Raw genomic sequence first — 23,729 nt, 5'->3', positions numbered from 1 at the left:
ATAAAATAGTCTTCGCTAAGCTTGTTTGCTGCAGATTTATTAAAAGCCGCTACTGGCCAGGTGTTTGCTTCAGCTAGGTGCTGCTCGGCACACAGCTGTCTACTTGAGGACAGTTGAGCATTTCTTGCCCAGGGCCAGCTAGTTTGGTTTTTTTCCATCTGCCATTCTAATGTAACCCCTCTCCCAGAATTCCATCGCCAGCCACCAAAGGCACTGTCATGGAGCTGTGGAGACTTCCAGACATTCCTGGTTCAGAGACGGCAGCCAGATTCTGACAGTCTAGAGCAGCCCGGCAGGTCAGGGGATAGAGGCTGGACAGCAGCTGCCTGAGACAGCAGTAGGAAAACCAAACGGCTGCTGGGGCGGAGGCTGCTGAGGCTGTGTGTAAAGTCTCTGCTGCTAAATCCTTTGTTGTTGTTTGAGACAGGGTTCCTCTGTGTAGCCCTGGCTGTCCTAGAACTTGCTTTGTAGACCAGGCTGGCCTGGAACTCACAGAGATCTGTCTGCCTCTGCTTCTCAAGTGCTGGGATCAAAGTCGGGGACCACCATACCTGGTTCCAGTGCTAAATCCCAACAGCTGAACCCACCCACGGTTACAAAATCTTGCCAGTGTAGTCTTTGTTTGTCTTGAGGCAGGGTTTCTCTGTGTGGCCTTGGCTGTCCTGGAATGATGGACAGTGCTGTTCTTCTAGTGGCCCATGAGGTAGGTGTGGCTGAGGGCTGAGGGGGCTCGCCTGCACCTCAGTGCCCGGCTGAGCACAGTAGAGCTGAAAGTTGGGGTTGGCCCACTCACGAGGCCGATGGTTCACCCTGGGTCTTGGTCACTGAGCTTGTGATACAAAGTGTGATCCCTGCGACGGTGAGCACCATGCCGGCCACAGCTTCTGAGGTAAAGAAAACACCGTCAAGGGGCAGGGGGTCAGCACGGCCAAGGAAGAAGATTGATGGGCCTAGTCCTGATTCCCACCCGGCCTCTGTCCCCAGATTCCCCAGGGGAAGGAAACTGACAGCCACAATCAGGCAGGGGAGCTGTTGCAGAGCAAAGGACAAGATAAGGGAAGGCCTCTCCTCTCTCACACAGGGGAGATGCTCACAATGCCATCACCTGCCGTGCGACTTACGTTTTCCACCAATATCTTCTCCAAGAACCTTCCCAACAATCAGTGTGAAGATGATGGCCAGAGAGTTACAGATGGGCACAGCTAAGGTCAGATCTGGGCAGTCAGAACAAGAAAAGAAAAAAAAAATCCCTAGATGCAAAGAATGCCTTTCTAGGGACAAAATACTTGCAACATTTCCTCCTCTCCGTCCCCTTCTCCATCACCATCACCACCTTTACAAGAGCAACTCAAGACAGTCTTGGTGACATGCATTTTTCATTCAGTCACTCTGGAGGCAGAGGCAGGCAGGTCTCTGTGGGTTCAAAGCCAGCCTGATCTACCTTAGGAGTTCCAAGACAGCTGGGGCTAAATAATAAGATTTGGTCTCAAAAATAAGTAAATGAATGAAGAAATAATAAGTGAACAAAACTAAGTACCATGAGGCAGACGCTGGAGAACATATCTGCAATCCCAGCCGGCAGGAGGCTGCGGCAGGACGGGCTCAAACGTGAGGTCAGCCTGAGCCACATAGGAAGACTCTATTAAAAAGGGGAGATATAGCCAGGTGTGGTGGCACATGCCTTTAATCCCAACACTCGGGAGGCAGAGGCAGGAGGATTGCTGTGAGTCCAAGGCAAGCCTGGTCTACAAAGTGAGTCTAGGACAGCCAAGGCTATACAAAGAAACCTTGTCTCAAAAAAAAAAGGGGGGGGGAATAAGGGCTGGAGAGACATCTCAGTTGTTAAGAGCACTGGGTGCACTTTGAAAAGTCTTGAGTTCAATTCCCAGCAACCACATGGTGGCTCATAACCATCTATAATGAGATCTGGTGCCCTCTTCTGACGTGCAGACAGAACACTGTATACATAATAATAAATAAATAAATAAATCTTTTTTTTAAAGGGAGGGGGGAGATGGGCCTGGCACGGTCACACACGCCTTTAATCCCAGCACTTGGGAGGCAGAGGCAGTAAGATCTCTGTGAGTTTGAGGCCAGCCTGGTCTACAAATTGAATGCCATGACAGCCAAGGCTACACAGGGAGATCCGCCCCCATCTCCAAAAAAAAGGGGGTGGGGGGGAGGGGTATAACCAGGGAGATGATGAGTAAAGTGCCTGCCATGACAGTGTGGAGATCTGAGTTTGGGTCACCCCAGCACCTGTATAAAAGTTGGCCAAAGTGGCACGAATCTGTAACCTAAGTATTGTGAGATAGGGGGTGGCAGAGATAGAGCCCTGGGGCTGGCCAGCCAGGACAGACACCCAGAGATAGAGCCCTGGGGCTGGCCAGCCAGGACAGACACCCAGAGATAGAGCCCTGGGGCTGGCCAGCCAGGACAGACAACCAGTGATAGAGCCCTGCGGCTGGCCAGCCAGGACAGACACCCAGAGATAGAGCCCTGGGGCTGGCCAGCCAGGACAGACACCCAGAGATAGAGCCCTGGGGCTGGCCAGCCAGGACAGACAACCAGAGATAGAGCCCTGGGGCTGGCCAGCCAGGACAGACACCCAGAGATAGAGCCCTGGGGCTGGCCAGCCAGGACAGACAACCAGTGATAGAGCCCTGCGGCTGGCCAGCCAGGACAGACACCCAGAGATAGAGCCCTGGGGCTGGCCAGCCAGGACAGACAACCAGAGATAGAGCCCTGCGGCTGGCCAGCCAGGACAGACACCCAGAGATAGAGCCCTGGGGCTGGCCAGCCAGGACAGACACCCAGAGATAGAGCCCTGGGGCTGGCCAGCCAGGACAGACACCCAGAGATAGAGCCCTGGGGCTGGCCAGCCAGGACAGACACCCAGAGATAGAGCCCTGGGGCTGGCCAGCCAGGACAGACAACCAGAGATAGAGCCCTGCGGCTGGCCAGCCAGGACAGACAACCAGTGAGCTCTGGACCCTGCCTTAAACACTCAAGTGGAGAGTAACTCAAAAAGACACCTAACATCAGCCTCTGGCTTGTACATGTATATGCATGCAAACACGAACATGCACTCATACATGTTCACACAGATACACACAAAAAACAATGCCGAGTAGCATGTGCACAGGTGTACTCCCAGCACACAGGAGGCAGGGGAAGGGGACTGTTTCCAGCTCAAGGTCACCCTGCTCTACACACTGAACACCATCCTGGCCAGCAAGGCTTACAAAGAAGACTGAGTCAAAGAAACAGCACAGAAGCTGGGCGTGGTAGTGCACGCCTTTAATCCCAGCACTCAGGAGGCAGAGGCAGGTGGATCGCTGTGAGTTCAAGGCCACCCTGGTCTACAAAGCGAGTCCAAGAAAGCCAAGGCTACACAGGGAAACCCTGTCTCGAAAAACAAACAAAAAAACAAAACAAAAAAACAAAACAAAAAAACAAAAAACAAAAAAAAAAAAAGAAAGAAAAAGAAACAGCACAGAAAATGAGCTCATTTCCACAGAAGTGACTCAAGGCTCTGGGCTGAGGAGATTTCCTGCCCCAAGTTCAGTGCTTCCTCAGGGCTGTGGCCTCGTCACCTGACGCTGAGGGCTGAGCCCAGCCCAGCTGTTTTCTTCCTTTCGTTCTTTAAAGATTTATGTCTGTATGAGTGTTTTACTTTTATGCATGTGTTGTGTATATGGAGATCAGAAGAGAGTGTCAGAACCTTCTGGAACAGTGTGAGCTGGGAATTGAATTGGGGTCCTTTGTAAGGATAAGTTCTCTTAACCACTGAGCCATCTCTCCAGCCTGGTTAGATAACATAATGAGACCTTGCTAGGTGTGGCAGCTCACACTTGTATTCCTAGGTCTTAGGAGGCTGACACAGGAAGATAAGCAGGAGTCAAACCAGCCTGGGTTACAGAGTGAGAGCATTAAAAAAACCAACAGCTTCTACACAGCAAGTCCAGGACAGCCAACGCTACCCATAGAAACTCTGGAAAAACAAAACAACCCAGCCAGGCATGATGGTGAGCCTCCTTTAATCCCAGCACTCAGGAGGCAGAGGCAGGTGGATCACTGGCAAACCTGGTCTACAAAGAGCCAGGGCTACACAGAGAAACCCTGTCTCGAAAGACAAAAAAAAAAAAGGGCTGAAGAGATGGCTCAGAGGTTAAGAGTACTGACTCTTCTTCCAGAGGTGCTGAGTTCAGTTCCCAGCACCACATGATGGCTCATAACCATATTTAATGAGATCCAGTGCCCTCTTCTGGTGGGCAGGGGGAACATTGTATACATAATAAATAAAGAAATCTAATAAATAAATAAAAATTGGAGCAGCCAGGCATGCTGGTATATACCTATAATCTGAGTCCTCAGGAAGTGGAAACATGAGCTTGAGGTTAGCCTGGTTTACATGAGAAACTTGCCTCAAGAAAAAAGAAGCTGGACCCAGTGACACATGCTGTAATCCCAGCTCTCTGGGAAGCAAAGGGAGGCAGATGTCTGTGAGTTCAAAGCCAGCCTAGACTATAAAGTGAGTCCAGGACAGCCAAGAGCACACAGAGAAGCCTTGTCTCTAAAAACAAACAAACAAACAATAAATTATTTAAAAAGAAAAGAAAAATAAGAGGTTGAGCAAACTGCATTTTAAAGAACTTTTTTAGAGCTGGGCACAGTGGCACATGCCTGTAATCCCAGTACTCGGGAGGCAGAGGCAGGTGAATCTCTGTGAGTTTGAGGCCAGCCTGATCCACAAATCGAGTCCAGGACAGCCAAGTCTACAGAGAGAAACCCTATTTCGAAAAAACCAAAAAATAGGGCCTGGAGAGATGGCTCAGTGGTTAAGAGCACTGGCTGTTCATTCAGAGGTTCTGAGTTCAATTCCCAGCACCCACATGGTGGCTCCCAGCCATCTATAGTGAGATCTGGTGCCTCTTCTGTCTGATGTTCTCTTCTGTCATGCAGTCATACATGTAAATACAGTGCTTATATACACAAGTACACAAATAAATAAATCTTTTTAAAAAAGAAAAAACAAAAAACAAAAAATAAAACCCAAATTAGCCAGGTGTGGTGGCGCTCGCCTTTAATCTCAACATTTGGGAGGCAGAGGCAGGCAGATTGCTGTGAGTTCGAGGCCAGCCTGGTCTACAAAGTGAGTCCAGGACAGCCAGGGCTACAGAGAGAAACCCTGTCTCAAAAAACACAAAAACAAAAAAAGAACCCAAACCTTTAGACTATTTCATGTTCATGAGTGTTTTGCATGCCTAGATATTTATGTACCACGTGCGTGTCTGGTGTCACAGAGGTGGAAAGAGGGCTTCCGTCAGTAGAACAGGAGTGACAGACAGTTGCGACCCAACATGTGGGTGCTGGGAATGAACAGCAGGTGCTCTAAACCTCTGCGCCATGTCTCTGCACCCCTACAATCGTTAAACATGTGTGTGTGTGTGTGTGTGTGTGTGTGTGTGTGTGTGTGTGTGTAGGTGTTTGTGTTCCTGCATATATGTTGAGCTCATAAAACAACTTTTGGCAGTTGGCTCTCTCCATGTGGGTCCTGTAGATCAAAGTCAGGTTGTTAGGATGGTAGCGAGCATCTTGCCTGCTACGCCGTCTCACCCATCCCTAGCTTAGCCTCTCTCAAAAAGAAACAAACCTTAAGCTCTCAGTGTATGACTTTATTGAGCCTGTTTCCTTTACAGCAAATGGTGATAATATTCTTGCTGTGCTGTGCAAATGCATTAGAGTTCACAGAGCACCCAGGGAGCACCTAGCAACAGGAGATGAGCCTTCTCATGTGCCTTCTGGTGCCTGTCTGTCTGATAACTTTGAAATCTGCATTCTCTTTGAGTGTAAAGACTTCATTCTTTTGTTTTTTTCCGAGACAGGGTTTCTCTGTGTAGCCTTGGCTGTCCTGGACTCCATTTGTAGACCAAGCTGGCCTCGAACTCACAGCAATCTGCCTGCCTCTGCCTCCTGAGAGCTGGGATTAAAGGCGTGCACCATCATGACAGGCTGGCTGTTCCAATTTTTTAAAAAATAATTTATTTATTTTATTTGCATTGGTGTCTTGCCTACATATGTGTCTGTGAGAAAGTGTCAGATCCTCTGGAACTGGAGTTTCAGACAGTTGTGAGTCACCATGTGGGTGCTGGGAATTGAACTCAGGACCTCTGGAAGAGCAGCCAATGCTCTTAACCACTGGGCTATCTCTCCAGCCCAGCTGCTCCAATTTTAACACCCTGAATTCTATCCCTAACACTGAAAGACAAAAGCTTCATAAGCAAGCCAGGTGGTGTCCCAGCACTCAGGAGGCAGCGGCAGACAGATCTGAGTTTGAGGCCAGCTTGGTCTATAGAGTGAGTTCCAAGACAGTCAGGGCTTCACAGAGGAACTGTCTCAAAATAAAAATAAATAAATAAGGGGGGGGGGAAGAATACTAAAAACTTCACATATAGCTAGAGGCAGCCAAGGGATAGTAAGTGCTGTCCTCCCCGAAGGAACTGCATTAGGCAAGAGAGCAGGGGGCAGGTTGCAGGAATTAGCTCTCTGGTCAGCAGGCTTGGTGGTAGGTGCCTTAACCTGTGGAGCTCTCAAACCTAGTAATTAAATCATTTTTTTTTTTGTTTTTTCGTTTTGTTTTGTTTTGTCTCCTGCTGGTTCTCACATCACCACCACACCACCACCACCCACCCCCGCCCCAAGACTTGGTTTCTTTGTGTAGCCCTGGCTGTCCTGGACTCGCTTTGTAGACCAGGCTCGTCTCCAACTCACAGTGATCCACCAGCCTCTGCCTCACAAGTGCTGGGATTAAAGGTTTGCGCCACCACTGCCAGGCTCCCTACTGGTTTTTTTAAAGGACAGGTTGGCCTAGAACTCACTAAGTATCCCAGGATGGCCATGAACGTGTGGCTCTCTGTTTCAGTCTCAGAGTGCTGGGTTACAAGCATGAGCCACCATGGTTATAAACCAGCTCACACCGCTAATATGAACCTTTAAATCCCTTTGCACTAGCACGCTATTGGGCTCAGGACAAGCATAGTAAATTGCCCAGTGTTACAATTTCTCCTCAATGAGGATAAGCATGCTTGTTTCAGAAGGTCATAATCTAAATAAAATGTGTAATCTGATGTAGTAGGAACAGTGAATGCACATCAGGAGGAAGGATGTTTATTTCTGGAGCCTCTACTGCATGTCAGGTACCTTGCTAGATTCTTCTCATACACTGAATTGATCTTCACAATGCTATGAAGCCCACGATAAAATACCAAGGCTCAAATAAGGGGCTTACTCTAGGCCAGGCAGGCAGTGCACAGTGGGATCAAAGGCATCAGAGCATCACTTCCATGTGGATTTGGTGAACACCTGTCATCACTTGGAAGACAGACGCTAGGAGCCACCCTGAGTTAGACAGCGAGCCTTGGCCTCAAAACCAAAAGGCCAGTGAAACTGCTCAGTAAGTAAGATACCTACCTGCCTTCAAGACTGATGATCTGACTTCATGACTAGAATCTCAAGGTGAAAGAACCCACTCCCAAAACTTATTCTCTGTGTACACACACACACACACACACACACACACAAATAAATTGATAAAAAAATTTAAACTGCCAGGTGGTGGAGCACATGCCTTTAATCCCAGCACTCCGGAGAGGCCAGCCTGGTCTACCAAGTGAGTTCCAGGGCAGCCACAGCCACACAGAGAGACCCTGTCTCAAAAAAACAACCTTCCTCGCCCCTCCCAAAATTAAAACTGTCAAACAAAAAGAAATATTACCACCAAAAAGGGAAATTCCGCCAGGCGTGGTGGTCCACACATTTAATCCCAGCACTCTGGAGGTAGAGGCAGGCAGATCGCTGTGTGTTCGAGGCCAGCCTAGTCTACAAAGCGAGTCCAGGACAGCCAAGGCTACACAGAGAAACCCTGTCTAAAAAAAAGAAAAAAGAAAAAAGAAAAGGAAAAAAAAGAAAGAAAAGGAAAAAAGAATTCTCTCTTCTCACAAAATAACAGCAACATGAACCTCCCTGCACTGCTGCACAAGGCTGTCAAGCCAGCCACTGTGCCTGCCACACACTCACAGGCCCCTCACTGCCCTGTGGCCCAGCGAAGGACCAGAAACAGGTGCTCGCTCTCACTGGCAGGTGCAAAGTGTTTCAGGTTATTGCCCCTGGAGAGGAGGTCCAAGCCAGAGACCTACCTGTTGAGGCCAAGGTCAAGTAGTAGAGAAGGGAGCCACTCTGGTTGAGGAGAAAGGGCAGCAGGTACTGGAAAGAGATGAAACCTGTCAGGGATTGCTACATAGGCAACAGCCTCTCTAATCTTCTAGCACAGTGGTTCTCACCCTCCCTAATAATGCGAACCTTTAACACAGTTCCTCATGCTGTGGTGACGCCAGCCATAAAGTTACTTTCATGGCTACTCCATAACTAACTTTGCTCTTATGATGAATTATAACATACATATCTGATATGCAGGCTATCTGATTTTCTTTTTTTAATATTTTATTTTATTTTAATTTATATGCATTGGTGTAGGGGTGTCAGATCTTGGAGTTACAGACAGTTGTGAATTGCCATGTGGGTGCTGGGAATTGAACCCAGGTCCTTTGGAAGAGCAGGCAGTGCTCTTAACCACTGAGCCATCTCTCTAGCCCCAGGATATCTGATTTTCAACCCCTTTGGGATCTTGACCCACAGTTTGAGAACTCCTGTTCCAGCATATGCCTTTCCCCCAGGGGGGCAAGGATGGTTATAAATGCCCAGGGAGGGCTGGAGAGATGGCTCAGTGGTTAAGAGCACTGCCTGCTCTTCCAAAGGACCCTGGTTCAATTCCTAGTACCCACATGGCAGCTCACAACTGTCTGTAACTCCGAGATCTGACACCCCTATACCAACACATGCACATAAAATTAAAAAATTAAATAAAATATTAGCCGGGCGGTGGTGGTGCACGCCTTTAATCCCAGCACTCGGGAGGCAGAGGCAGGAGATCACTGTAAGTTCGAGGCCAGCCTGGTCTACAAAACGAGTCCCGACAGCCAAGGCTACACAGAGAAACCCTGTCTGGAAAAACCAAAAAATAAAAAATAAAAAAATAAAAAAAATTTTAAAAATTAAATAAAATATTTAAAAAAATAAATGCCCAAGGAAACCTGGTGTATTTGAGGACCCTTTAGGGCAAAGAGAGAAACACATTCAGTGTACACTATTGCCCTAAATGTCCTCTCCCTCCTCGTGGCCAAGGCCCCATCTTCCCCACAGGTGTAAGCCCTGTCACCCCTTCCAAGTCCTGCAACTCCACCTCTGTACTCCCAATTCATACAGTACTTCGCCTGGATGGCCCTCCTCCCTCCTTCCCCTTAGTCCTGAGCGTGCTGCGTATCTCGCTAGTTTACACTGGCAGCCACGGATAGCCCTGTGCTCTACCCTAGGACAAGCTGAGCCCGGAGAAGCTTCTGCAAAGGCTCACAACAGTTATATAATTGATAGGGTGACAATAACTATTAACGTTATTAACTATATATAACTATTAACAAAAACAAACCAAAGCAAAAAACTAAAATAAAATTTAAAAAATAGCAACCATAGACTGAACATATATGCTGTACTACGCTCAATGCTAGTGTTTTGCGTGTCTATCCTCAATTCTTCTTCTTCTCCTTCTCCTTCTCCTTCTTCTTCTTATTATTATTTTGGTTTTTCGAGACAGGGTCTCTCTGTGTAGCCTTGGCTGTCCTGGATTCACTTTGTAACCCAGGCTGGCCTCGAACTCACAGCGATCCGCCCGCCTCTGCCTCCCGAGTGCTGGGATTAAAGGTGTGCGCCACCACGCCCGGCTCAATTCTTATTATTAGTCCTAGACATAGGCTGTCATTAACATTTCCATTTTACCGATGATGAAGCTGAGGCTCACAGAGGAGAAATGAATCTTCCTGGAGCTGCTTCTAGTGAGTAGGAGGTGGGCTGGACATCTGGCCGACCAGTGATCAAAAGCTCAGCGGCTCCTCCCAGAGAGCGTACCTCAGTATTCAAGAAGAGAGTCTTCATCTCCTGTAACAGCTGCCGGGCCCATGTCTGCTCGTGCACCTGCTGCAGGCCGGAGGAGGCCCGCTTCAGCAGCGGCTGCGTGCCTCCCCACAGTGCGGCCACCAGTACCAGGGCAAGCACCTGCCCTGAAAGCAAAAGCGCAGAGAATCACCCGGGCCCGACCCGGCCTCCTCCAGCCCGGTTGACCCATCTCCATCTCCCTCCCGCGCGGAGCACCCGGCAGCGATAGGTAGTGAGGACCCGCCCGGAGGCCGGCGGAAGTGAGTCCGAGGGACCAGGGTCCAGGGCTTAACAAGCTTAGGTTTCTGGGGTCCCAGGAGAGTAAGAAAAGATGCTCTCTAGCCAGAGTCTGAATCCGTGAAGGGGCGGGGCCGGCTACCCACCCAGGGACGCCGCCATGGAAACGCCAGGCCCTTCTACTTCCGGGAGCGAGAAGGCGGAGACCATGCATGCATCCGGAAGTCACCCTAGTCCTTTTCCGGTCCTACTCACATTGCCTCTCTCCTCGCGTCACCGCAAGGATGGTGAGTTCCATGCGCGGGCGCCAAGGTCCCGGGGCTTCTGTCAGCATGGCATGGGGTTCACGGCACTGACACTCCGGTTCTGTCCCTACAGAAGCCCATCCTGTTGCAGGGCCATGAGCGGTCCATCACGCAGATCAAGTACAACCGCGAAGGAGACCTCCTCTTCACTGTGGCCAAAGACCCTGTGAGCTACCGCGCGCGGGCGGGTGGGGCAGCCGGAGGGGCGAGTTCGCGCCGCCGGGACAGTGGGTGAACGAGCTTTGCCTCCTGAGAGGTATTCCTATAAAAAGGAAAGCCATCCATACGGGGATAGGTTAGCGTCAGACTTGGAAGAACTTGATGGTTGAAAAGAAAGAGTACCTGGGGAGAAGAAAAATTAGAGACTGTGGAAGGGGGACTGGAGACAGGGACGGGGACGAGGTCAACTCTAATGGCTCCGAGGATGGGAAGAATCAGAACCGGTATCTCAGAGGATAACGTTGGTCCATGGCAGTGAGCTTGTGTCATTATGGGGGTCTTGGGGTTGTAGTTCAAACTGGAGTGGTTTATATCCAACCAGCCCTGGGGTTGGTTCCTTAACGCCATAAAGGGTCCTCAGTGCACAGTCCCTTTGGGTTCTGCTTTTTGAGGCATTTGCGTAAGGAGTTAGTAAACTGATGGTTAACAGGTGAGGAGTCTGAGGTCTCCTGCACCTACTAGCCGTGTGTCTCCGAACATGACGTTTCGATTTCTAAACTACAATTTTCCCTTTTAATAAAACATGGGTAGTTTAAGTACCTCCCTCAACAAAGTGAGTCATCCTTGTAAATAGTTTTTCACCATACCTGGTGTATGTTAGTCACTTAACATTTTAAGTCTCGGTAGACAGCATTTTATTGGCGCTTCACAAGCTGCCCTTTGAAGAGAGCTGTTGGTGGGGGTAAGGTATCTTTGCAAACTGGCCTGCACCTGCTGCATCCTCTTGCCTCAGCCTCTTGGTCTTGGGAATACACGTGTCTGCTACCACACACAGCTCGTCCCAGTCTTTTTAAAATGCATGTATATATATATATATATTCTGTATCTGTAGAATGACAGGGTGTTTTGCCTGCTTTGCATATCTGTGCAGCATGTGTGTGCCCGGTGCCAGAGAAGGCTGGCGGAGGATATCAGATCCCGTAGAACTGGAGATACAGATGGTTGTGAGCCATCGTGTGGGTGCTGGGAATCGAACCCAGCTCCTCGGAAGAGCAGCCAAGGGAAGAAGCACTGTATTTAAGTTCATGCAGTGAGCTAGTGATGGGGCACTGGAGGCCCATACAGTCTTTACTACCATCTGTTCCCTGTTGGACAGGACACGCAAGGTATTTTTTTTAGACTGGAACTCAACTTGGCCTTCGATTCTTCAGAGAGATGCCGGGTCCAAACAAAAGTAGATAATGAGGATGCTACTGCAGGCCTGACTCCACTTCTGTTCACCTTTAGGAAGGGAAGAAAACCCAGGAGCTGGTCGTGGTCCTGGAGTCACTCTGTAGACCAGCCTGGCTTCAAACTCACAGAGAGCCAGCCACCTGCCTCTGCCTTGGCAAGTGCTGGGATTACAGGTGTGCGCCACTGTGCCCACCTGAGCTTGTCCTTTTTTTTTTTTTTTTTTTTTTTTTTTTGTGAGATAGGGTTTCTCTGTGTAGCCTTGGCTGACCTAGACTCGCTTTTGTAGTCCAGGCTGGCCTCGAACTCACAGCGATCCGCCTGCCTCTGCCTCCTGAGCGCTGGGATTAAAGGCGTGCACCACCACGCCTGGCTTTTTTTTTTTTTTAAATCAGCTCTCCACTAATAAATGAGCAAAATTCAGACTTGGCTTGGCTGGAGTCTACAGAGGGTTTGTCAGGCAAAACAAGCTATTGCGTTTGCAGGGATGTGACCCGTCCTGTCATTTTTCTCTTCCAGATCGTCAATGTGTGGTACTCTGTGAATGGAGAGAGGCTAGGCACCTACATGGGCCATACTGGAGCTGTGTGGTGTGTGGACGCCGACTGTATCCTTCCTGCTGTGGCTCAGGCCCATCTTGGAGATGCCGCCTTTGAGGATGGGAGTTTGACATGCTACAGTGGTCTAAAAAAAACACTCCCTCCTCCCGGGTGCTTCGAGTTTTGGATGGGAAGGTCAGAACACTCAGAGGTAAAAGTGAGCCAGGCTCTTTGGGGCTGAACTGGGAGATGCTTTGATGGCTTCCAAGAGGACATGGATTCAGGTGGACTGAGTCATTTTCCTGTGTGTGTGTGTGTGTGCGCGCGCGCACGTGTGTGTGTTTGTGTGTGTGTGTGTGTGTGTGTGTGTTGTGGAGGTCAGAAGTCGGCATCACGTTGTCTTCAACCAATCTTTTTTTTTGTTTGTTTGTTTTTCAAGACAGGGTTTCTCTGTGTAGCCTTGGCTGTCCTGGACTCACTTTGTAGACAAGGCTGGCCTCGAACTCACAGGGATCCACCTGCCTCTGCCTCCCGAGTGCTGGGATTACAGGCATGCGCCACCACGACCGGCAATCTTCAATCATTCTTCAACCTTTTCTTTCCCCCTAAAGATTTAGTTTTATAACTAGGCAGTGGTGGCGCGTGCCATTAGTACCAGCATTCAGTGGGGCAGAGGTAGATGAATCTTTTGAGTTCGAGGCCAGCCTGGCCTACAGAGAAAGTTCCAGGGCAGCCAGGGCTACACAGAGAAACCCTATCTCGAAAAACTAAGGAGGAGGGGGAGATTTAGTTTTATTTGTATGCATGTTTTGCCTGCACATGTGTCTGTGTACCGTGTGTGTGCAGTGCCAGCAGAAGGCATCAGAGCCCTTAAAACAGGAGTTACAGGTGGTTGTTAGCCACCAAGTGGGTGCTGGGAATCTGACCTGGGTCCACTGAGCCATCTCTTCGGTCTCCTGCCTTTTATTTATTTATTTATTTATTTATTCATTCATTCATTCATTTACCTTTTTGAGACAGCGTCTCACTCTATAGCCCTGGCTGTGCTGGAATGAACTTCCTCTCTGTAGACCAGGCTGGCCTCGAACTCAGAGATCTGCCTGCCTCTGCCTCCCAAGTACTGGGATCAAAGGTGTGCGCCACCACACCTAGGTAATGCACTTGAGTCTTTATGTAAGTGCTGGGGATCTGAATTAAGGTCCTCCTATTTCCACACTAAGCACCTTACCCACTGAGCGCGCTCTCCAGCCCTAGTTGTTTTTATTTTATTGTGTCTAGGAGTGATTTGCCTGCATGTATGTATGTGTGCCTGTGCCCTTAGATGCCACAAGAGGGCATTGGATGCCCTAGAGCTGGAGTTGCGGGCCACCACATGGGTACTGGAATCTATCCTGGGGCCTCTAGAACAGCAGCCAGTGCTCCTAACCACTGAGCCACCTCTCCAGCCCTGGTCATGCTTCTTAACACCTCTTCCAGGGGACACCAAGCACGTCCTTACTGGTTCAGCTGACAACAGCTGTCGTCTCTGGGACTGTGAAACAGGTAAGCCTGGGGGTCATTCACTTTTTCAGCAAAAAAAATTGCCAACTACAGTGTGCCTGTCTAAGCAAATTCACGGATGGTTTCCGGTCCAGAGCGTAAGAGGTAACAAACAAAACAGCAGGGGCCTGAGCTGGGAAAAGAGGCTTTACATTGATAGTGAGCCATGTTTAAGGAGGGCGAGAAAGAGCCAGTGGACCTCGTGGAGTGGGGAGGAGTGGCCTTGGAAGGTATCTAGGGAACTGTCCTGTGAGCTGGGCTTTCATGAGTGGCAAAGTGTTTGCTCACTTTGGCACCAGCAGGAATCAAAGCAAGTATTTTCCAGGTAAAAGACTAGGACACGCTGTGTGATAGCACACACCTCTATCCCAGCACTGGGGAGCTGAGGCAGGAGAATGGAGAATTGTAGGCTAGCTTGGGGTGGGGTAGATGAAACAAGAGGCCGAGGCCAGACAAGCGTTGAGTGTTGAAGTTAAAAGTTCAGTTTCTTGCTGTGAGTTCGAGGCCAGCCTGGTCTACAAAGTGAGTCTAGGGCAGCCAAGGCTACACAGAGAAACCTTGTCTTGAAAGACATCCCCCCCCCCAAAAAAAAAAGAAAAGAAAAAAAGAATTTAGTTTCATCCTGGCTTGGTGGCGCATGTCTGTAATCTCATCATTTCAGAAGCAAAGGCAGACGAATCTCTGAGTTCAAGGCCAGTCTGGTCTACAAAGCAATTTCCAGGACAGCCAAGGCTAACCCTGTCTTGAAAAAACAAAAAACTTAGTTTCAAGATGGACGGTGGAGGACACATGCTTCTAATCCCAGTGCTCCAGGGGCAGAAACAGGTGGATTTCTCTAAGTAAGGAAAGAAGGAAGATCCCAGCAGGTTCTCGTGGACACTCCAGTCCACTGTGGCCATACGGACCGCCCTAGTCAACTTAAATGGGCCACAGAACAAGACTAGAAAGTGATGAACCTAGGAGATAGACTGGGTGACATAGAAGAGTGGTGACAGCTGTGGGAAGGAGAGTAGTCAATATATTATCTATGCATATAAAACTATCAAGCGAGCTGGGCGTGATGCTGCACGCCTTTAATCCCAGCACTCGGGAGGCTGAGGCAGGCGGATCAATGTGAATTCGAGGCCAGCCTCGTCTACAAAGTGAGTCCAGGACAGCTAAGGCTAACACCTTGTCTCAAAACAAACAAACAAAAAAAGCCTGGCATGGTAGTGCACGCCATTAATCTCAGCACTTGGGAGGCAGAGGCAGGTGGATTGCTGTGAGTGCGAATCTGGGGCAGCCAGGGCTACATAGAGAAATCCTGTCTCGAAAAACAGCAAATAAACCAAAAAGCCAGGGAGTGATGGCACAGACTTTTAATCCCAGTACTCTGGAGGCAAAAACAGGTGCATCTTTGTGAGTTGGAGGCCAACAGCAAGCTTCAGGACAGCCAAGGCTTTACAGAAAAACCCTGTCTGAAGAAAACAAAACAAAGAAAAGCATAAAAAGAAAAAGCACCAGTTTAAGATTTCTGCATTTTGTGTAGGATGTTTTGGCTGCCTTGGTCAGCACACCAGAAGAGGCCTTCAGATGCCTCTATAGTTATAGACAGTTGTGAGCCGCCATGTATTGAATGCAGCATCTTTGGAAGAGTAGCCAGCCCTCCTGACTGCTACTCCAGTTTTCCATCCCAAGTTTTTGTTTTTTGATTTTTCTTGTAGATGGCTGTTTTGCCTTCACATGCATCTTGGTACCATGTGTGTACACTGCCCATGGATGCCAGAAGAAGGCATCAGATGTACTGGGACCAGAGTTCCAGAAAGCTGAAGAGCAGCTTGTGGGTGCAGGGAATTGAACCCAGGTCCTCTGTAAGAACAGCCAGTGCAGCTGGGCATGGTGGCGCTTAATCCCAGCACTTGGGAGGTAGAGGCAGGCAGATTGATTTGAGTTCAAGGCCAGCCTAGTCTACAAAGCACGGCCAGGACAGCCAAGGCTACACACAGAAACCCTGTCCCGAAAAAAACAACAAAAAAGAACATCCAGTGCTCTTAGTCACCGAGCCATCTCTCCAGTTTAGGTATAAGTTTTAGTGTTTTTTCTTCAGAATATTTATTTCCTTATTTATATTTAGAGACAGAGTTTCTTTGTACCCCTGACTGTCCTTAAACTCAGAGATCCGCCTGCCTCTACTTCCTGAGTGCTGGGATCAAAAGCATGCGCAGCCACCACCTGTCTAGTTTAAGCTCTTAAAAGACAAAGAACTTGGTAAAACATAGCCCTGAGGAGTTTGATCAGCAGGGAAGAGTAGTGGACTGGTGGTTTTGGTTTTTTGAGACAGGGTTTCTCTGTGTAGCCTTGGCTGTCCTGGACTCGCTTTGTAGACCAGGCTGGCCTCGAACTCACAGCGATCCGCCTGCCTCTGCCTCCCGAGTGCTGGGATTAAAGGCGTGCGCCACCACCGCCCGGCTTGGACTGGTGGGTTTGAACAAATCCATGCAGTAAGGAACTGACCGTGGGGAGCGAGGGGGGGGGCATTATATTCTTACTACTGAGTGATTGCTGTGCAGCTGCTTGTGTGCTGGGACACTCAAGAGAAACAGACTCTGAGAGGGAGACATCTTGGAACCCACTGTGCGTAGAGCCACATCAGCAGGATTCATGAGGAAGGGACTAGAAAGCAGCACTGGGGAGGAGACTGGTGGCCTGCAGTCATCAGGGAGGGAACCCTGTGAGACGTGGTAGGTGAGTCCTCCCTGTGACCCCATTAGACCAGAGTAACCACGCTGCCCGTCCCCAGGGAAGCAGCTGGCTCTCCTCAAGACCAACTCGGCCGTCCGGACCTGTGGCTTTGACTTCGGAGGCAACATCATCATGTTCTCCACAGACAAGCAGATGGGGTACCAGTGTTTCGTGAGCTTCTTTGACCTCCGGGATCCCAGCCAGATCGGTGAGGGCAGGATGGGGGGGTGGGGGTGGGGGGGCGGTGCTAAAGGGAGGGTGTGGCTTCAGGTCCCAGGGTCCGACCTCTGCTGCTCTGCGCAGACAGCAATGAGCCCTACATGAAGATCCCGTGCAATGATTCCAAGATCACCAGTGCCGTGTGGGGGCCACTGGGGGAGTGCATCATCGCAGGCCACGAGAGCGGTGAACTCAACCAGTACAGCGCCAAGGTAAGGACACAGGAGATGTGGGGAAGTGTCGCCAGGCACTCGGGACATGTTACGGTGGTCACAGTAAGCCCGTAGAGAATGCTAGGCCGTATGTGAGGCTCCTAGGAAAACAATGAGAATCAGACACCAGCTTATCAACAGCCAGTACGTGTGTCAGGCTGAGTTTATGCCACAACAGAGATTTCAGTTAAATCCAGAGTGTCCTCTGTCACAGAGGAGGTGGCGTGTACATGTGTACATGGAGTCATGAAAAACAAGTACAGCTTTCAGCACTTAGAGAAGATGGTCGGCTGTTCTTTTTGGTTTCTCGAGACAGGGTTTCTCTGTGTAGTCCTGGCTGTCCTGGACTCGCTTTGTAGACCAGGCTGGCCTTGAACGCACAGTGATCCATCTGCCTCTGCCTCCTGAGTGCTGGGATTACAGGCGTGTGCCACCAAGCCGGGTGGCACGAGCTATTCTTGCAGAAGAACTAGATTCAAGCACCCACATGGCCGCCCCCAACTGTCCTGAACCCCAGTTCCAGGGGCTCTGATACCTTCTGGCTCCTTGAGCACCAGACATGTATGTGGCACACGCATACGTACTCAGAGAGACAAAATACTTAACAATACATAAAATAAAAATGAACAAATGGCTGGGCGTGGTGGCGCACGCCTTTAATCCCAGCACTCGGGAGGCAGAGGCAGGTGGATCGCTGTGAGTTCAAGGCCAGCCTGGTCCACAAAGTGAGTCCAGGACAGCCAAGGCTACACAGAGAAACCCTGTCTCAAAAAACCATAAAAAACAAAACAAAACAAAAATGAACAAATGTTTAAAATAGAAATATCTTCCAGCTAGAAGGGTAGATTTCTATAGGCAGAAGGAATAGTAGCAGTGAAGGTTTCATGTATGGCCCACGGGCAGAGCGCTTGCTTAGCGTGCATTAGGCCTTGAGTTCAGTCTCCCAGTCCTAGGGCAAGTGGTATAGTCAAAGCCCATGAACGCTGTCCTCTGAAAAGTGGGCTGGACTAGAGCTTGAAGGTCTGAATATCAGAAAGCACAGATCTGGTTCTCTGGGCAGTGGATGGTTTATTTTCCATTCAGAAGGACTCTACAGATCAGGCGTGGTAGCACCCACCTTTAATCCCAGCTCTCAAGAGGCAGAGGTGGGCAGATCTCTGAGTTCGAGGCCAGCCTGGTCTACAAAGCGAGTCTAGGACTGCCAAGGCTACACAGTGGAACCCTGTCTGGGAAAAACAAAACCAAAACAAAAAGCCTCTACAGCTACAGCTTGGAGAATAGGCCTGAACTAGGCAGTACACAGGAGGATATAGAGTTTTAAGTCACATGATATCTAGACGTCCAGTAGAAGAGTGTACACTGTAGTCCTAGTTACCTGGGAAGCTAAGTTTGAGTGATCGCCGGGTAACAAGAGTCTAAGACCATAGTTAGAGGAGAGAGGATAATGAAAAGAAAAAGAAAACACCGCATTTACAGGTGGGCGTGGTGGTAGACCTGTAACCGACCTAGTAATAGGTGGGACCAGTGAAGCAGGAGGACAGAAAGTTCCAGGCTTGAGGCAAGCTGAGGTGACACACACCTTTAATATCAGTCCTTGGAGGCAAAGGCAGGCGAATCTGAGTCTGAGGTCAGTCTGGTCTACACTGCCCGTTCCAGGCCAATCAAGCACACGTAGTGAGACTTGTCTCAAAAAAGAAGCAAAGGTTCAGGTGTGCCTGGGCTACACTGTGAGTTCAGGACAGACCTTAGACAGCTTAGTGGGGCTGTATTTCAAAACTAAAAAACAAAAAAGATCTGTCCTAGAGAGATGGCTCATTGGTTAAGAATACTTGCTAGCCGGGCCTGGTGGCACACTCCTTTAATCCCAGCATTTGGGAGGCAGAGGCAGGTGGGTTGATGTGAGTTCAAGGCCAGCCTGGTCTACAAAGTGCATCTAGGACAGCAAAGGCTACACAGAAACCTTGTCTCGAAAACCAAAAAAATAAAAATAAATTATTTAAAAAAGGGGGGGGGGGCGTGGAGGAGGCTGGAGAGATGGCTCAGTGGTTAAGAGCACTGTCTGCTCTTCCAGAGGTCCTGAGTTCAATTCCCAGCAACCACATGGTGGCTCATGACTATCTGTAATATGATCTGATGCCCTCTTCTGGCCTGCAGGTATACATGCAGGCAGAACACTGTATACATAATAATAAATAAATCTTTTTTAAAAAAAAAACACTTGCTACTCTTGCAGAGGACCTGAGTTCCATTCCTAGCACCCACATCAGGAGGCAGCTCACAACTACCTGTGACTCTAATTCCAGGGGGATTCTGTGTCCGTGGTCCCCCCTGCCCCCCCCCCCCATAGGCACTGACATAAAGTGTATGTGCAGGCACACACCCATACACATACCTTTTTTTTTTTTTTAAATAAAAGAATATATCTGGGCATGCAGCTCAGTGATAGAGCGCTTGGGGTCAGCCAATCCTGGTGCCAAGAATGAGGCTTGCAGGGCGGGGTTGGGTCCAAGCTTAGGTCAAGGAGGTAAGGAAGGGTAAAGTCATGTCTAGCTTGTCTCCCTTTCTGGGGAGTAGTGACCTGGGACTCTGGCAAGTTAGTCTAACTCTTCTTCCCCCTCCTCTTCCTCTCCCCCCCCAGTCTGGAGAGGTGTTGGTGAACGTTAAGGAACACTCCCGGCAGATCAACGACATCCAGCTGTCTAGAGACATGACCATGTTTGTCACCGCATCCAAGGACAACACTGCTAAGGTGAGCCTGGGTAAGGGTCTGGTGGAGCCTCGCTTGCCCTGTGATGCACACTGGACCAGTCTGACCTGGTCGGAGAGGTGCCCATCACGGCTTCTGCCCCTCTCTTCTCTCCAGCTCTTCGACTCCACAAGCCTGGAACATCAGAAGACTTTCCGAACAGAGCGTCCTGTCAACTCAGCCGCCCTCTCTCCCAACTATGATCATGTAAGAAGAAGTGGCTCAGGCTTCCTGCTAAAACTTCTGGAGTCTGGATGCTAGCCCAGCAGTGCTGGGGGAAATGGTTTCAGGCAGAGGGGACTCCTAGCGTTGTTCCAGTGCTGATCAACTGGGTAGCTCAGGGAACTGGGCTGGAGGTCCTTTAAATGGCTGCTCGCCCAGTCCCTGAGCTGAGGCTCCTCCCTCTGGGTGGGAGCAGAGAGCTGAAGTCAGTCAGTCCTGGCTGCACTGGACTTTCTTTTCCTTAGGTGGTGCTGGGAGGTGGTCAGGAAGCCATGGACGTAACAACCACCTCCACCAGGATTGGCAAGTTCGAGGCCAGGTAAAGGGAAGAACAGTCTTCCATGCTGAAACCACACGGCGAACTCCTTCCAGAATGAACACCAGCCTCCTTGACCGCTAAGGGTCGCAGGGCGTGCAGCAGATGTTGGATGTAGCAGATGGGGTCATGAACTCAGCTGGGCAGACAGCTGGCTAAAGTGCCTGCCTAGCACACCACGTTGTGTTGCTGGCACTACCAACGGGCAGTGGCCCCAAGCCTGTAATACAGTCCCAGTCGCTCCAGAGGCGCAGAATGACTTTAAGGTCGTCCTTGGCCTCCGTCAGCTCTAACTCACCTGGGCTACGTGGGACCCTAACTCTAAACAGCAGCAGAGATCTTGAATTCTGAGGGCCTAGGTGTCACTGTCTTTGTCTGTCCCCGGGATCCTCGACTGTTTACTGGGCAGGCATAATATATTCACCTCAGAAATGTGTGCAGATTAAGTAAGCGACGTAAGACCAAGCTTCAGAGCCCTGAAGGCTGGTGGTTGCTGTATGCTGAGGCAGGTGTTGGCCAAGTCTTCCCCTCACTTCCTCTGCTCCTTCCTTTATTCTAATGCTCCCCTCTGTTTTGTTACATAGGACACTGCCTCAGCAGTCTTCATTTTCTAGAAAGCTGCCTTAAATGTGTTTTGGAAAGAAGTGGACACTTAAGTAACTGGGTCTCCTCTCCCCACCCTCCCCAGGTTCTTCCACTTGGCTTTTGAGGAAGAGTTTGGAAGGGTCAAGGGCCACTTTGGACCTATCAACAGCGTTGCCTTCCACCCCGATGGCAAGAGGTACGGCCGCGGTGAGGGACTGGGCTCAGTGGCCGGCCTCTGCCCACTGCCCTGTGTGGCTCCCCGCCCACAGCGGCGTCTGACCACCCCTCTCCTTCTCTTCCCAGCTACAGCAGCGGTGGCGAAGACGGTTACGTCCGCATCCACTACTTCGACCCACAGTACTTTGAGTTTGAGTTTGAGGCCTAAGGGGCTGAGTCGCCATCCACACCAGGGAGGCTGAGAAATAAATTAGTTTGTTAAAAATAGTTACTTGTTGGACATTTTGCACAGCCTGTCTGGTTTTCTCTCATCACTGACTCCCCACCCCTGTTAATAAGGAGTACCATTCATGTAATAATTCATTTAATATTCATATAATAATTCCTATAAAATATTCATATATTCCTGATAATAAGGACTATTATTCAGGCCTTCTGTCTGCCCCAGGCATCTGCTGCAATGCTCTGGGCTAGCCTTTATTGCAGACACCTTCATCAAAGGAGGGTTAGTACCAACCACTCCACCACCTTCAAGAAGGAAGTGAGTGTTAAGGTGGGACTCAGGCTCAGCCTGAGGGCTAAGAATTTCTCTCCTGTTCTGTCACTATTTGACTCATTTGGCTTGGGTGGATGGGACCAGCAGAGAAAAAGGCCTAAAGAGGAAGAAAGGCAAAGAAACCCAGCAGGGAGAGACTTCTCCCAGGGAGCAGCTGGGGCTGCCTCACCATAGGCACAGGTTCTGGGACTCCACAAAAAGCCGCGTGGCTAAGGGTTTGGGGATATAGAAAGGGTGGCTCTCAGCTCCCAGCACCCATGTCGGGCAGCTCACAACTGCCTGTAGCCATACAAGCCTGGTAACCTGAGTTTAATCCTGGGACCCACAAAGTGAAAGAATCAACACTTCAAAACTCTCTACTAGTTGGGCGGTGGTGGCTCACACTTTTAACCCCAGCACTTGGGAGGCAGAGGCAGGCAGATCTCAGTGAGTTCGAGGCCAGCGTGGTCTAGAAAGCGGGTCCAGGACAGCCACAGCTACACAGTGAAACCCTGTGTCAAAAAACAACAAAAAACCCAAAAACTGTCCCTTGACCCTCATACAGGCCAGGAGGATATAGGCCTGTGTGCTTCACCAGGAAGCTGTCCGCTGACCCTCCTGTACCTACATGCATATATCACACACTGTAACATATGTGCTGTGGGTTTGCCAGAGAGGATTATCAGATCCCCTGGAACTGGAGTTACAGACAGTTGTGGGTTGCCATGTGAGTGCTGGGTACCAAACCCAGGTCTTCTGCAAGAATAATAAATACTCAACTGAGCCAGGCAGTGGTGGCGTGGCACACACCTGTAACCCCAGCACTTGGGAGGCAGAGGCAAATGGATCTCTGTGAGTTCAAGGCTAGCCTGGTCTACAGAGTAAGTTCCAAGACAGCCAAGGCTACACAGAGAAAACCTGTCTTGAAAAAAACAAAAATAAAATACTCAGCCACTAAGCTCTTTGCAGCCCCTAAATATATTTGGGTGTTTTTTTATTTGTTTGCTTGTTTGTTTTGAGACAGGGTTTCTCTGTGTAGCCCCTACTGTCCTAGAACTCACTGTATAGACCAGGCTACCTGCCTCTGTGTTCCAAGTGGTAGGAGTCTGTGTCGCCACCCATGTCTGAAAAATGATTTAATTGTGGTCCTAGAGAGTGAGCCTGAGCCTTGTGTGTGCAGAGCAAGCTCTCTTCCCCCCTTAGTGTTCGATGCCGGCAAGAGACACCTTGAACACAGCAACTCTTAGAAAAGAAAGCATTTAATTGGGGCTTGCTTACAGTTTCAGAGGGTCAGTCCATTGTCTTCATAGTGGGGAGCATGGCAGCACGCAGACACAGTGCTGGAGGCGTAGTTTAAACAGGCAGCAGGGAAAGAAAACAGCTGGGCTTGGAATGGGCATTTTGAAAGCTCAAAGCCCACCCCTAGTCACACAAGTCCTCTAAATAGTGCCAATCCCTGGTGTCAGAGCATTCAAATTACCAGCCTTTGGGGGCTATAATTCAAATCGCCACAGTCCCTGCAAGCTCTGTAATCATTGCTGAGGTAGGAGTGCAGTTCTGGCTGGGAGTGGAGTAGGCTGTGGACCAGCTTTCTGGGTTTTTGGAAGTTGAAAAGAAGTGTGAAACTGGAGAGAAGATTCACTTAAAAAAAAAAAATCGAGGGCAGGAGAGCTGGCTCAGAGGTTAAGAGCACTGGTTGTTCTTGCAGAGGTAGGTCCTGAGTTCAATTCCCAGCAACCACATGGTGACTCACAACCATCTGTAATGAGATCTTGTACCCTCTTCTGGTGAGCAGGCACATGGCAGGCAGAATACTGTACACATAATGAATAAATCTTTTAAAAGTGGGCCACTGAGATAGCAGGCATCTGCCATTTTCTGCTTGCCCTTGGCTTCTCTTCTCCAAGCTCACCTCTCCACTGTTGAAGAGAACGTGCCAA

General features: G+C 49.6%; 2 protein-coding genes across 3 annotated transcripts; one reads left to right on the top strand and one right to left on the bottom strand.

The window, feature by feature from the left end:
- Nucleotides 1-21: 21 nt before the first annotated feature.
- Nucleotides 22-10,507, bottom strand: TMEM234 (transmembrane protein 234). Of its 2 annotated transcripts, none has more exons than XM_084785869.1 (5): nucleotides 10,431-10,507; nucleotides 10,021-10,172; nucleotides 8,199-8,265; nucleotides 1,122-1,214; nucleotides 22-884 (listed from the first exon to the last, which is right to left on the bottom strand). In XM_084785869.1, the coding sequence occupies exons 1-5, from the start codon at nucleotides 10,492-10,494 to the stop codon at nucleotides 790-792; spliced, it is 471 nt and encodes a 156-aa protein (XP_084641995.1). In that variant the 5' UTR covers nucleotides 10,495-10,507; the 3' UTR covers nucleotides 22-789. The 2 variants fall into 2 exon arrangements, with proteins under 2 accessions (XP_084641995.1, XP_084641996.1); XM_084785870.1 differs by having other exon boundaries at nucleotides 22-881.
- EIF3I (eukaryotic translation initiation factor 3 subunit I) lies at nucleotides 10,445-21,521 on the top strand (the record flags this gene model as incomplete). The annotated part of the gene is given in 12 exon segments (XM_084785865.1): nucleotides 10,445-10,498; nucleotides 10,500-10,571; nucleotides 10,663-10,755; nucleotides 12,498-12,585; nucleotides 13,994-14,059; nucleotides 16,836-16,985; nucleotides 17,081-17,208; nucleotides 19,847-19,957; nucleotides 20,072-20,161; nucleotides 20,422-20,495; nucleotides 21,181-21,273; nucleotides 21,381-21,521. Coding segments are annotated over 12 exon segments (1,101 nt in total). The 3' UTR covers nucleotides 21,463-21,521.
- Nucleotides 21,522-23,729: the final 2,208 nt, after the last annotated feature.

Source organism: Acomys minous (genome assembly GCF_964271855.1).
Source record: "Acomys minous genome assembly, chromosome: 6".
Taxonomy (NCBI): Eukaryota; Metazoa; Chordata; class Mammalia; order Rodentia; family Muridae; genus Acomys; species Acomys minous.
Note: the sequence above shows the minus strand (reverse complement) of the source record. Positions and strands in the feature narration are given on the sequence as shown.